Source organism: Nelumbo nucifera, chromosome 1, assembly GCF_055504915.1.
Source record: "Nelumbo nucifera cultivar China Antique chromosome 1, China Antique-T2T, whole genome shotgun sequence".
Taxonomy (NCBI): domain Eukaryota; kingdom Viridiplantae; phylum Streptophyta; class Magnoliopsida; order Proteales; family Nelumbonaceae; genus Nelumbo; species Nelumbo nucifera.
Window position 1 is genome coordinate 82,521,793 of NC_142649.1, and position 13,272 is coordinate 82,535,064.

General features: G+C 35.1%; 1 protein-coding gene and 1 non-coding gene across 3 annotated transcripts; one reads left to right on the top strand and one right to left on the bottom strand.

Moving 5' to 3' along the window:
• Nucleotides 1-1,855: 1,855 nt before the first annotated feature.
• On the top strand, nt 1,856-11,144 carry LOC104599391 (putative serine/threonine-protein kinase At1g54610). 2 transcript variants are annotated; one of them, XM_010261902.3, is made up of 8 exons: nt 1,856-2,993; nt 3,992-4,276; nt 4,554-4,871; nt 5,954-6,181; nt 8,194-8,294; nt 8,837-8,951; nt 9,399-9,872; nt 10,588-11,144. In XM_010261902.3, the coding sequence occupies exons 1-8, from the start codon at nt 2,586-2,588 to the stop codon at nt 10,801-10,803; spliced, it is 2,145 nt and encodes a 714-aa protein (XP_010260204.1). In that variant the 5' UTR covers nt 1,856-2,585; the 3' UTR covers nt 10,804-11,144. The 2 variants fall into 2 exon arrangements, with proteins under 2 accessions (XP_010260204.1, XP_010260205.1); XM_010261903.3 differs by having other exon boundaries at nt 10,591-11,144.
• On the bottom strand, nt 5,724-5,823 carry LOC148803490 (U6 spliceosomal RNA). Its single transcript, XR_016081749.1, has one exon. It is a non-coding gene; the product is annotated as a U6 spliceosomal RNA (small nuclear RNA).
• Nucleotides 11,145-13,272: the final 2,128 nt, after the last annotated feature.

Genomic DNA, 13,272 nt, shown 5'->3' on the forward strand with positions numbered 1-13,272 from the left:
ATTCTAATTAAACAGATTATGAAAATAGACCATTCCGATTCTAATTATGAAGGATTTAGATTTTGATTCTAATTCTAACCGTAAATCAAACGTAAAAGGGTAGTAGAATAAGTAGTGTTACCTAAAAAGTAGAACTCCCAGTCCCAGTTCCATAGATTGGATTGGACCCAACCAGCTGATGACTTAATGGGCCCCCAGCCCCACCCCACCACCATTTCCTCCATTAAATGCAGACATGCCATAAAATTCATGGATATAACTGTAAAATCACACAAGGGCATGGGCAACTGTGCTTGAGGCAGCAACTCATTTGTTTATAACCATATAAAGGGTGAAGGGTGGGACCCTTTACCCCACTCCTTTCCAAACATTGTTGAACGCAAGCAACTTCACTTCATGGGATGCACTGCTGGGATAGTCCGTGAAGAAAAGATAACTACAGTTCTGTTCATTTCCTCAGCCAAGCTTTAGGCTTTAGGCCCCCCCTCCCCCTGACAGTTCTTTCTGTATGATGACTCTCTGTAAATGTAACATCAATAACTTTGTTGAATTCTTTCTTCATAAATCATCGAACAGAATACATATAAAAGAAAGAAAGGGAAAGATGTAGGGGACAGGAGGGTTCATTGAAATGGGCCCCATCGGTGAGCCCTTTAATATAGGATTCGATTTGATCCAGTGATCCTAGCCATCTGATCGACTGAACTCTCTGGTGGTCAAAGGAACCAACGCAGAGGATTCTAGAGTAAAGAAGTCAAGTCTATAATCAAATACCGTAACTCTTTGGCCTTTGTACTCTATTGCTGGACAAAATAGACTAGTTCCTTTGGAGACATTATCACGTGCAAGACCGTGGCGTTTTTAATGAGTCCATCCTTGTCCTATTGACTTGATCTTGATGGGATAATCACTAATCATCTCATCAGTGGATCACACAGTCAGTTTTGTAAAATAAAACATAAAATGGGTAACCGATCTCCAATCACCCTTGGCCCCACCTATGGCTATGGTAATTTGTTGAGATTTAATTGCCTAGGATGGTTAAATCTAAGGTGTTCCCAAGTGGGCCCACCATAACACATGACCCACATTTATTGTTGAAGTGGGTCTGTAAATGATACCCAAAATCCACGGTCCGATCTAATATCTAATTATATTGGCTATTGGAATGATATATTTATGTAATTGGGTCAATCAAAATTCAAAAGAATAGTGAATCATAAGTATATATATATATATATATATATATATATATATATATTAAATTAAGAATCCCAAAACCTAATACAAAATTAGGAATCCCTGAGTTAGACTGAACTTTAATTATTTTTTAAAATTGTAGTTTATATAATTATATTTAAAATTTAAATTTATATTGGAATTAATTTATTATATAAAAAGTTGAAAAATAATTAATTTTTTTTTGTATCTTAAAAATTAAAATGAAATCAAATTAAATCCGAATCTGATCTCATAGATATTGTTTGACACGTTTGTAGGTCAAATGAAGACTCATTAGATGAGAAAAAGTCTAAAATTCAGAAACCATGGGTTCTAAGATTTTGCTACCTGGCAAGTTAAGCAGATTAAACCAAGCCCATTACATGGCAATGGCAAGAGAAGTATATAGCAAATGAATGAAACGAGATGGGTGTTGGACACCTGGCAAGGTGGGGGGAATTTGGAATGGTCAAGCTATTGCTTGAATGGAATGTTGGATCGTGTAGGGAAGGGTTCTACACGACCTGTGCAGATAAATAAATGAGAATATTCTATTACCTAACAGGTTTACAGTATTTGTGAAGACTGAAGAGATGGTTGAAGGATAAAAGGAGACGGAAAGATATATTTTTTCGTAGACAGGAGAAGGAAAAAGGTAGAAGAAATCCATAAAGGTAAGAGAATGGAAAGCCAACAAAGCGAAGTGCTCAACTCTTGATTCTAGAGAGAGGAGAGAGGAGAGAGGATGTCTCGGAGTGATGGGTTATCTCGAATTATTTATTATTTATTATTTATTATTTATTTGCTTTGAGAGTATTTGACTGAAGGGAAGGCTGCCTGGGTCTGGGTCTGGGTCTGGCAAAGCCGTCTTCTTATTATAAATACCCGCGCAGAGGAAGAGAGAGAAAGTTGTTTTCTTTATTTGGTAAAATGTTGCTAATGAAATCTATCCGAGCCCTAGATCCATGGCTTTAATGGACTTGATGAGCTTTATCATGGCTTCGATGAGCTTGACCATCACCGAAGCCTAGCCATAGATCAGTATCTAGGGTTTCATTTCGTCTCATTTGTTGTTTACTGCTTCTACGAATTTCCAGTGTTTTGGCGTTAGAAATGTCTGAGGCAAGATATTGAATTTCTGATCCAGTTGCCATTCTTGGCATACTTTCTTCCAATTTATTGGTTCTGAATTAGAGGATTTGGTTTTGGGACTGGAGTGGTTGAATCTTGTGATTTGGTTGGATTCTTTTTAATGCTGGATTTTGATGGATGTCGAAGAGGAGGACTTCGCAGAGAGCCGAGCTCGCGGCTGTGGTGATCTGTGTTAGTGAAGGAGGCTTGCTTTGAAGTTGCTTTTCTGCACAATGGGCTGCATTTGTTTTAAAGCGTCTGCTATAGAAGATAGTAGAGAGAGTCCAAGAGAGAGGTTATCGAGTAAAGCGTCGTCGGATTTACGGGTGCCACGGGCGACCTCGTCCAGGAGAGAGGAAGTGTTTCGAGGGAAAGATAGAGTAGATAGTAGGGATGGAAGGGTTACGTTGATTGAAAAACAAGGAAATGGTTCGATTCGGTTGCATGGGGAGAATTTTGAGAAGAAGAGGGAGAAGGCTGAATATGTTGTTGTTCAACAGCCGGCTGTGGGCAGCATTCCGAAGGCAATGGAAGGGGAGCAGATTGCAGCGGGTTGGCCTCCTTGGCTTGCTGCGGTCGCTGGAGAAGCTATCAGGGGATGGGTACCACGGCGGGCAGAGTCATTTGAGAAACTTGATAAGGTATGCTTCTTTCTATTGCATGATTAATCTTGTCACCTGTTCCGAGTTTCAGTAATAATCAGATAGTTCAGCATTTCCTTGTTGAAGAAGATGCTTATGGTGAAGAAAAAACGCGACATTTTCCCATTCTCTTGCTTTACTGTCCTCCGATCAAATTATTACCATCGAAATGCTTTGGTTGCTTTATATATGGAACGTCAAATTGGGGAATTATGGCGTTTTGTGGTAAATTTTAAACACCCATAAGCCATTGGAAATTTTGGGATTTGTGGGTCAGGTAGAGATAACATGGATGTCCATGTGCACCCTAAGCGGTTCTGCTAGTCAAAGACAAAATGGCCTTGTTTCAACATTCTACGGGTCCATATCTAAGGATGAGTTTGTTCTATGGGCTTTCTAAGTTTTGTTCATTGAGAGTTTTTGCTTTAAACAATGAATTCGTTTGCACCGTCAATGCCCATCTTTAGTTTATGTGATTAGACTGAATTATTTTCTACATCATTAACGTGGCTGAATTGAAAATGCTTCAAGGTTTTTTCATTTCCTCCCGTTTGATTGAAAATAAGATGAAGATGAAGATGTAGAAAATAATTCAGCCACGTTGTTACCATACAACGCCCATCTTTAAACGGGAGAAATGCCCATAATCCTCTTATTGAGAAATGCTTCAAGGTTGTGATGAAGATGTGATAATCCTCATCACATAGGCTGAAAATGCCCATAATCCTCTTATTTGAAAATAAGATAGCAAGAATTGATAATCCTCCCGTTTGATTTTCTTATTTGAAGTCTTAGAAAAGATGAAGATGTCTCATTGTTGTTACCATACATATCTTTTTCTTGCTATCTGGTATTCATGCACCAATAATTGTGGTTGACAGGGTTTATGTATACTCCCTTTTTTTTTGACATCATGCCATTGATGTTAGGTGAGCTTCCTTGGGTAGGTTTTCATCACTGTCAGCGTGGCTTCTTATTATTATTTTCTCTTTTTGCAGATTGGCCAAGGAACTTATAGTAATGTTTACAGGGCTCGGGATCTTGATCAGGGAAAAATTGTTGCATTGAAGAAAGTACGATTTGATAACCTGGAGCCTGAAAGTGTTCGATTTATGGCTAGGGAAATCCACATTCTGCGTAGGCTTGATCATCCAAATATAATAAAATTGGAAGGATTGGTAACTTCGCGGATGTCTTGCAGCTTGTATCTTGTTTTTGAGTATATGGAGCATGATCTTGCAGGTCTTGCTTCATTTCCTGGTCTGAAGTTCACGGAACCACAGGTATTTAATTGCTAAATATTTTATGTTGATCAATATTGCTACAATTAACTGTCCCCCTCCCCCACCCAAAATGAAAAATAAGGATGGGTTTCTCCATAGTGATTATTAGATTGTATCTTTTATCCCTTAGCCCCTTTTATTGTTGGATCACCAATTTACCACCTAACATATTAAGGGGTGATTGCCAATATATGACAAAGCCATACACATTTGCAAACACTCCCTAAGCCTGTGTATTATGAAGACAATCTCTAAGGGTGTTATCTCTTTGTGGCAGATCAAGTGCTACATGCAGCAACTTCTACGTGGACTTGATCATTGCCATAGTCGTAGCATTTTGCATCGTGACATAAAGGGTTCAAATCTCCTAATTGACAATAATGGCATACTGAAGATTGCAGACTTTGGCTTGGCAAGTTTTTTTGATCCTCATCAAAATCATCCATTGACAAGCCGTGTTGTCACTCTTTGGTATCGACCACCAGAGCTTTTACTGGGAGCAACCCACTATGGAGTTGCTGTGGATCTGTGGAGTACTGGATGCATACTTGCAGAATTATATGCTGGCAAGCCTATCATGCCTGGAAGGACAGAGGTACCTGCTTGTCAACACTAGAATTGAAGCATCTTAATGTTTGTTATCTGTGGCGTAATGATAATGCAATGCATAGATAAACTCATGCAAAGTATAACTTTTAGCCCCTAGCCCCTTATCTTTTATTACACTACACGTCTTAATGTAAATGCAATCTGTGGATAAACTCATGGCTCCTTAACAATATGCGGACATGCTCATAGATTATATCTTTTAGCCCCTGGCTGCTTAACAAGTTGTTGATGTAGACAATATTTCAGCCTAATCACAATAAACTAAAGATGGTTATTGTATGATCATGCAATGTGTGGATAAATTCATGTAAATTATATGCTTCAGCAGTTCAGTCCCTAGCTAGGGATTAAGTTATATCTTTTAGCCCATAGTTACTTTTTATTGTTAGGCTTTTAACTTTAGTTAGCTATAAATGGCAGGGATATAATTTAAGCGACATATGGGCAAGAGCTTAGAAGCTAAACACTCCCATTGACCTAATACACTCCTGCTATAGCATTATTTACCTCGTGTGCAAAACAAAAGAAATGAATTGCATTTAACCCTCATTATGTTTTCCTATTTTGTATGGATATTTATTGTGAGAACTTCTATGCTTTGGCTAAGTTACAAAATTACTTGTTTTTTTGGCCCTTCTAGTTATAACTAATAAAGCTTGGTAGCCCATGGCTTGGATATATGTGATACTTTAAATGCTTGAAGTATCCTTTCTTAGCAGTTCGCCCTGGAGAAGATGACTCCACTTTATCTTGCCGTCTTCCTTTGTGCAGACGTTATTCAGAAACCTTTCCTTTTTTGTTCCTTTGACTTATGATTCCCAGTTAATCTTTGACAAATTAAATAGACTGTATTTTCTCAAATGTGCATGTCATCCTTTTGCAGTGGCGATGCTAATCTTCTCTGTTTTTCCAAGTTTAGCGGATGTATCTGAAGAGACAAATTAAATAGACTATATTTCTCTCATCTGCTTGTATTTCCTATATTTTCTCTTTCTTCCATTGTAGGTTTCATTGTACTGGCATGTAATGGCTTTTATCTGATTTAAGTTTGCAATTTTCTACTTGTAGGTGGAGCAGTTGCATAAGATTTTCAAGCTCTGTGGTTCACCATCTGAGGATTATTGGAGAAAAGCAAAATTACCACATGCAACCATTTTCAAACCACAACAACCTTATGAAAGATGTGTTGCAGGAACATTTAAAGACTTCCCTCCTGCGGCTTTAGGGCTTATGGAGACATTGCTTTCTATAGATCCTGCAGATCGTGGAACTGCAGCTTCTGCTCTCAAGAGTGAGGTATGAGGTTCTTCAGAATCTGGGCCTACGAAGTAGAAGTCTATGCTTTTACCCAAATAACATTTTTTCAGGTTTTTTTTTTTTTTTTAGTTTATTCTTTTCATTGTTGAGAAGGAGAATGTAAGTTAAATAACTGGCAACCTCCAAGGATCAATGGTAGTTTCTTCTATTTAGATTGAAAATGGTGTTGTTTTAGGTTTTTTGGGGCTGGGGAGGAAATGCAGCTAGTTATACTCTCATAGAAGCAAGTTTATTGATCTTCACTGGTTAAGATATAGCATATGTAGTCTGTTCATATTGTACTAGGTTTCCCCCCAATGATTGATGAAAGATAAATATAATTTCCAGTTCCAGACTTCCAGTAACTCATTCAGTTCATGGAGGGTGTGATTCCTATTTTGTACTGTGGTGAGAGCTTAGCTCTTTAACTCCTTAACTCAAGTACTGTGAGAATTCAGTGAAGGACACTAGGGCGTCTTTGACTTTCTTCTAAATATCTCTTCTGTTGCCTCTTCTAAACCATCTTCCATGTGGTAAAATCTACACATCTTAATGCACAGCATCACAGTGATTGATTTTGAGTATGTTGGGGTCAAAGTGTGTTTGGAGGGAAAGGCTATTCCTATTTTCTCGAATTTCACAAATTTTATTGGTTTGAGGAGAAATTGTCAGATTGCTGAATTTGACCTTGAAATCTTTATAGGTCAACTCAGACTTCTTAGATAGCTTCTCCTAGAGCTGCAATTAATTTCTTTTAGTCTCCTCTAGGCTCTCAGCTCAATGTGCACTTAGGACACTGCCATTTTTGGACCTGGAAGTATAAAAAGGCTGGTCATGGCAAGCCTTCTTCCATGTCTTCATATCTGAAGGTTAAAAAATTGAGCAGTTTAGTTTACTAAAGCCTTTTTGGGTTCAGTTCTCCATAAAAGCTACTCTTGATTTAAACCATTTAGATCACCTGACCTAACCCAGAAGCAAAATAAACAAGGAAGATGTGTCAGGTCATGAATTGGCACCTTTGTTAAGGACATGGGGCTCATGCTCAGGGGTACAAGAAGATGTGGCAACTGTCTTATCTTTCAGTCCTTATAGGGGTTGCTGGTCTTCTCAGGTTCCTGTAATTCCTGTAAAGGATTTTTGGGATTGTATTGATATTGCTTTTGCCCTTGTCGTCATATGTATCTCATCCGATAGTTTCAAATTTGGACAATCGGTTTATTTAATTGGATCTGATGTGTGTTTGATCTTATTCAATCCAATTAAGATCCAAGTGTGAATGTCTGATTAAATTTTATATAATTTGTATTTATGTATACACATATACATGAAAAGTATATATGGTTATATAACATTTAAATTTCCGCTGTACAGGGCCCTATTGTATTTTGGCCTTTTGATAGTAATAAAATGCTTGACATTACAGATTAAAAAACATTTAAATTAATAGGTTCAGTATTTTATGTTTATGTAATTTTATTCTATATGTTTAAGTTAAAAGTGGTTAACTTTTTAATTTTTTAAACTTATTTCTTTATTTTGAAAATAATGAAGATTAATCTGAAAATTGAGTTGGATAACCACATGGCAGAGTTGGAATTTCTACACTCACATCAAGTGATCTTTATGAGCATCCTTAATTCTCCAGAGCAGTTTCTTCTTGTAGGAAGTTTAAACCTTTTCTTTTTCCTATATATATATATATATATATATGAACATGAATTGGGTCCAGGAGTTGGCTCTCGTTTTCATTTCTGCCACAATCCAAAAGCATCTTAAGGAATTTTTTCTATATATTTGATCTTTTGAAGAAATTGCATGTAGAGACTGCTTTAATTTCATTGATAAAAAAAAAAGACTGCTTTAATTTCCATTCTGTTTTTAATCTTTTTCATTAAAGGTTTTTTTGGTATCAGCTATTTTATTTGTTGCAATAGAGCTACTCCTTCGATTATTCCATTTTGGGGTGGTGACTTTCTTGAACTCTTCTGAATTCACTCATTCTCTTTTTGCAGTTCTTCATAACGAAGCCACTTGCTTGTGATCCTTCAAGCTTGCCTAAGTATCCTCCCAGCAAGGAGTTTGATGCAAAAGTACGGGATGAAGAAGCTAGAAGGTGAATATTGTAACTTCATCTTTGCTCATGTTATTTAGACAGAAGACAAACAAGTATTTCTATGGTATCGTTGACTGATCAGCATGTACATTTAGTTGTGCATGCTATGCAGAGACCTTGTACTCTTTTTGAATTTTACTTATGGTATGGATGAACAAAAGATGCCCATGTTAGATCTTATTATTATAGCAGCACTAGGCAGTCATTTGCTGGGCTGATAGGCATTCAAGCTATTAATTAATGTACTTGGAGAAAAAATGGCAATTTCATGAAACAGCCACTATGTATTTTAGGCATTATTTAGGTCACTTTTGAAGTTATGTATTGGCACAGGTTTTTTTTTTTAATAGCTTCAATGGTTTCGATTATATATAAGTTGGACTTTTTCCTTGATGAACCAACAATGAACTAATAAATTATTATTTTTTTACTGCTGCTTCATATGTGCTTCTTAGTTCTTTTGGGGAGTGTTAGCTGAAGATAAGATTTTTTTTCTCTGACAATTGACATACTGATTATCTTCTCATTATTGATACTGATAGGCAAGGAGCAGCATGGGGTAAGGGCCAAAGGTCCGACCTAGAAAGGAAAGTCCCAAGAGAATCTAGAGCGGTTCCAGCACCTGATGCTAATGCAGAGTTGATATTGTCAATGCAGGTAAACTACAATGTCACAACCTCTTTGTATACAAAGTTCCACTTTATACTGTTCTCTCTCTCTCTTTTTTTTTTTTTTCTTTTTTTCGTTTTATATTCTTTTCAAGCATATTGGTGGGTATTAGTGCACACAACTTATTAAGTAAAACAATATATACTTTTTTAATGTCTTTTAACTGGGAGTTGGGCACATGTTCATTTTGGTCTAGAGAGCTTGAGGTTTATCAAACTGGGAATCATGCTCTAGAACATCAGTTAGCTGGTTCTCTTCCTTTCTATGTGGTTTTCCACATGACAAAAATAATGCATTGACTATTTCAATTTTCTTAGTGATTTTTAAGAATTGATTCTTTTATTTAGTTTATTATATAATATGATTAATCACTGTTACTCTTTTCTTTTACTGTCTCATTTTTCTTTTTACATTGTTGTTTCTTTGTTATTTCAGAAAAGACAAGGTCAGTCCAATTCCAAGAGTCGGAGTGAGATGTTCAACCATCATCAGGAAGAAGTTGCTTCTGGCTTTCCAATTGACCCACCTAGACAATCACAAGCCACAGAAGAAGTGAGAAAAGATGCTCAAGGACATTTCCATAAGAGAGCTTCACATTCAGGGCCATTGGTTCATCGTTCTGCTTGGGCAAAGGTTGGGAGACTGGATGATGCTCCAAAGGTTTCAAATGGGTCCGACTTATCAGCATTGTCTAGTTTAGTAGCAGCAAGGAACTTGTTGTCTGATGATCGTCGGGAAAAATCTGGTCCTTCACAGTCAGAGATGACAAGTCTACTGAGCAGGCTTCCTGGTTCATTCAATGAGGCCTCTGAATCTAACAGAAAGCAGGATCGAAAACATCATGCCCAGGTTCTTGTAGGCTCTCATCAGAAAGAAGATGAGAGGACCAGCAACAAGGAAAAAATTCTGGTAAGAATCAAAATTAATTGTTATTACAAACTTTCTTATCAAAATCTTTGAGAATTGGAAATTTACAAATATTGGCTATAAAAATTGATTAAAAATGGCTGCAAAAAGGTTACTTAATGCGTAGGTAATGCTAGCCAAACAGGTTTAACATTCCCAACCATCCAAGTAATCATTCTGAGCATTAAAACCTTTTTACTTTTGAACATGCTCATAGTGGGCCAATTGGATGGTGGGTTGGTGGTTCCTCAAATGTTAACATTGTGACAGGTGGTGGCTCAAACCTGTCTGCTCTGGGTTGTTTAGGCCAAGAACCAGGTTGCACCAATATTATCAATCAAATAAAAAAGGACTTCTGACAGCATTTTAGGCTGCATTTGGCATTCCTTATTTTAGGAAACAAGTCCTTAACACAAGGAATGCCAAATGCAACCTTTAGGGATCTATAGTGCTGGGTGACTCGATTGTCTTGATTTCCTTGTTAGGTTTAATGATCCACATGGTTATCCTATGGATCTTATTATTGGTCCTGTTCGAATTTGGATTAAGTGCATAAGTTGCATTGTACAAGCTCATGTGCATGCGAATTTATTGTTTGCATCCATTCGTTGAAATAGATATGGTACTTGATAGAATGGTATGGTGGAACAGGTTCCATTAATTTGTATTCTGCTGAAGTTCAAGCTCATTTGTTTTGATTTAATTTTTTTTCCCTCAGCAGGGTTATGGATCTAAGGGTCACAAGATTCACTACTCTGGCCCACTATTGCTTCCATCAGACAATGTGGACCAGATGCTGAAAGATCATGATCGCCAGCTTCAAGAAGTAGTTCGGCGAAAAAAGCTAGACAAGGCAAAACTTAGGAAACTTCAGGCTGCAGGTAACCCAATATTTGGCAATCCGATGTCTACCTCTGGCTATTATGCCGTATAAGACAGGTCTAGTGCGGTAGTGCACCAACCAGAAGATTTTTCCTTTGAAGGAGAGCGAGAACACAGAAAAAAATGTCGAGTGGTGGCCAACTCCCTTTGTGGAGTTATATAAGCAGGCGTTGGGGGGGGTTATGTATAGGAGATGATGATGATGATGATAGAATTTTGGCCTCTTGGCCCAATTCATAGTTTGTCTCAAATGTATCACTTCTACTCATTCTTACAACCCTGTTTTAAAACATGATGATGTTTTTACATGTTACCATACACGACAGAATTCTTGCAAAAATAGTGCTGTAATATTATGCTCCTACTCCACTCAAGGGTTTCCTGTTGTCTAAATACGTCTTGGATCTTTTGCTTGCAAGTTGCAACAATAATCTTTAAATACATACGTGGTCATGTGGAATGAAATGATATCATTAGCATTTTGGAATACATCATACTCATAAAGAATGTATTCGTTTCCAACTTCCATAACTGGAACAAATTCATATATATATATATATATATATATATACTTGTAAAAGTGCAACGAGGAGGTAATGGATTCTGGAACTTTTCTTTACTGAAATACCCATTCTCTTGAATTTATTTCATCTTCATTGAAAGGGCAGAAAAAAATAATTAAAAGAATACCATTAAGTACATTTAATTATCTCTCACTAAGTCTCACATTTAAGTTATAAATAAATCACATTTTCTCTCAATGAATCCAACATTTATACTTTTGTTTATCATCATTAAATTCCATTAATAAATTTATACACAATAATTATTAATAAAATAAAATTTTATATTTTTAAAATAAATATAGAAATGAAATCATATGTTTCATCTAAATGGTGGGTAAGTAGTTCAACCATTTGGGTCAAATGGATAATTTCATGATGTTATAAATAAATAATATAAATTTAGAAATATAAAAAATATAAATAAAAGAAATTTTGAAAAAAATCGACACGTTTCTATTATTATATATTTGTCATATTAAAAAACAACTATGATAAAATAGACATAATTTTATTAATGATGGACATCAAACATACAACTTAAAACCGATTTGAAATTAAATCATCTTCCTATATCTAGGGGGTGGGTTAGTGGTTCAACCTTTCAGGTCAAACCCATGATGTATAAGTATGATAAATAATAATTATTTTATCAATGACATAAATGAAATGCAAAATTAAAACCAGTTTGAAAATGAAACCATTTCCATATTTAGATAATAGGTAGGTCAATGATCTAACATTCCGGATCAAATGGGTCAATCTATGATGTCATAACTAAGTAACAAATATTAAATACACATGTGCACGCACACACACACATATAAACTCAAAGAAAAATATAAGCTTTGTATAAAGCATTTCAATACAATTATATTGTTATATATTCACCATATTAAACAAAAATAAATGTAAAAATAAGAATTACTTTTATCGATGATGAAAATGGAATACATGATTTAAAATCAACTAAAAAAGCAAAACGGTTTTTCCATCCAAGTGGTGGGTTAGTGGATAAACTATCCATATCAAATGGATGTTATTATTAATAATAAAATACATAAAATTCTAGAAAATATAGAATTTTGTCAATAATTTTGGGTACATTTTATAATATTATATATTCATCATATAAAAAGGTGTGATTAATGAAAATTATTTTCATTAATGATAGAATTGGGATAAAAATTAGGATAAAAAATAAAGAGCACTAATGTCTAACACATGACCCGACTAACCATGTCAAACGGTTCAATAATTTAATTAGCTAGGTCATCATAGGCAAGTGATTTGGTAGGGATGCAAATAGACCAGATCAGATTTGAATTAGGGTATATTCAAATCTGATCTAATCCAAAGATTCGACCAGATCTCATAAATATTGATACGAATCCAATTTAATTTAAAAAGTAATAAATTATTAAAAGAAAAAAAATATAATAGTTGAAATAAAAAACAAAAATATAAGTATTTTCTCAACTATTTCCATCATATAAAAAGTTTACAAAAATGCAATATAAATAACATATTTATAAATAAATAATAAATAACATATATATATATATATAATTGATTTGACCACAATATTAAAAACCAATATTCAAACAAGCTATTGGAATTGCATTTTCTCTTGGTAAATAAGTAATTTTTATTATCTCATAAATTAAATAATAAAAAATAAAAATATAGAATTTTTTTATAAATTTTATAGAAAATTTGAAAATGAATTAATATTACATATTCTTCATATTAAACAAAAACATGTTTGAAAAATAAGAATTATTGTTAGTAAAAATAGAAATAACTAAAACACAAAGAAAAAATGAATTAATATCTTAATCATATTCCATTTTTCTGGTTAAACAGGTTAACAGTTCAACTAGTAAGGTCCTTTCTTGGATAAAAAAAAACAGTAAGGTCCTTTGGTTACTGATTATCATCATCATCATCATTTGATA

What these genes read in the sequence shown, in the direction of transcription:
- LOC104599391 (XM_010261902.3), top strand. Translation starts at nt 2,586, where the DNA reads ATGGGCTGCATTTGTTTTAAAGCGTCTGCTATAGAAGATAGTAGAGAG. An exon ending in CATTTGAGAAACTTGATAAG is followed by an intron (nt 2,994 to 3,991) that starts GTATGCTTCTTT and finishes CTCTTTTTGCAG; the next exon opens with ATTGGCCAAGGAACTTATAG. An exon ending in TGAAGTTCACGGAACCACAG is followed by an intron (nt 4,277 to 4,553) that starts GTATTTAATTGC and finishes TCTTTGTGGCAG; the next exon opens with ATCAAGTGCTACATGCAGCA.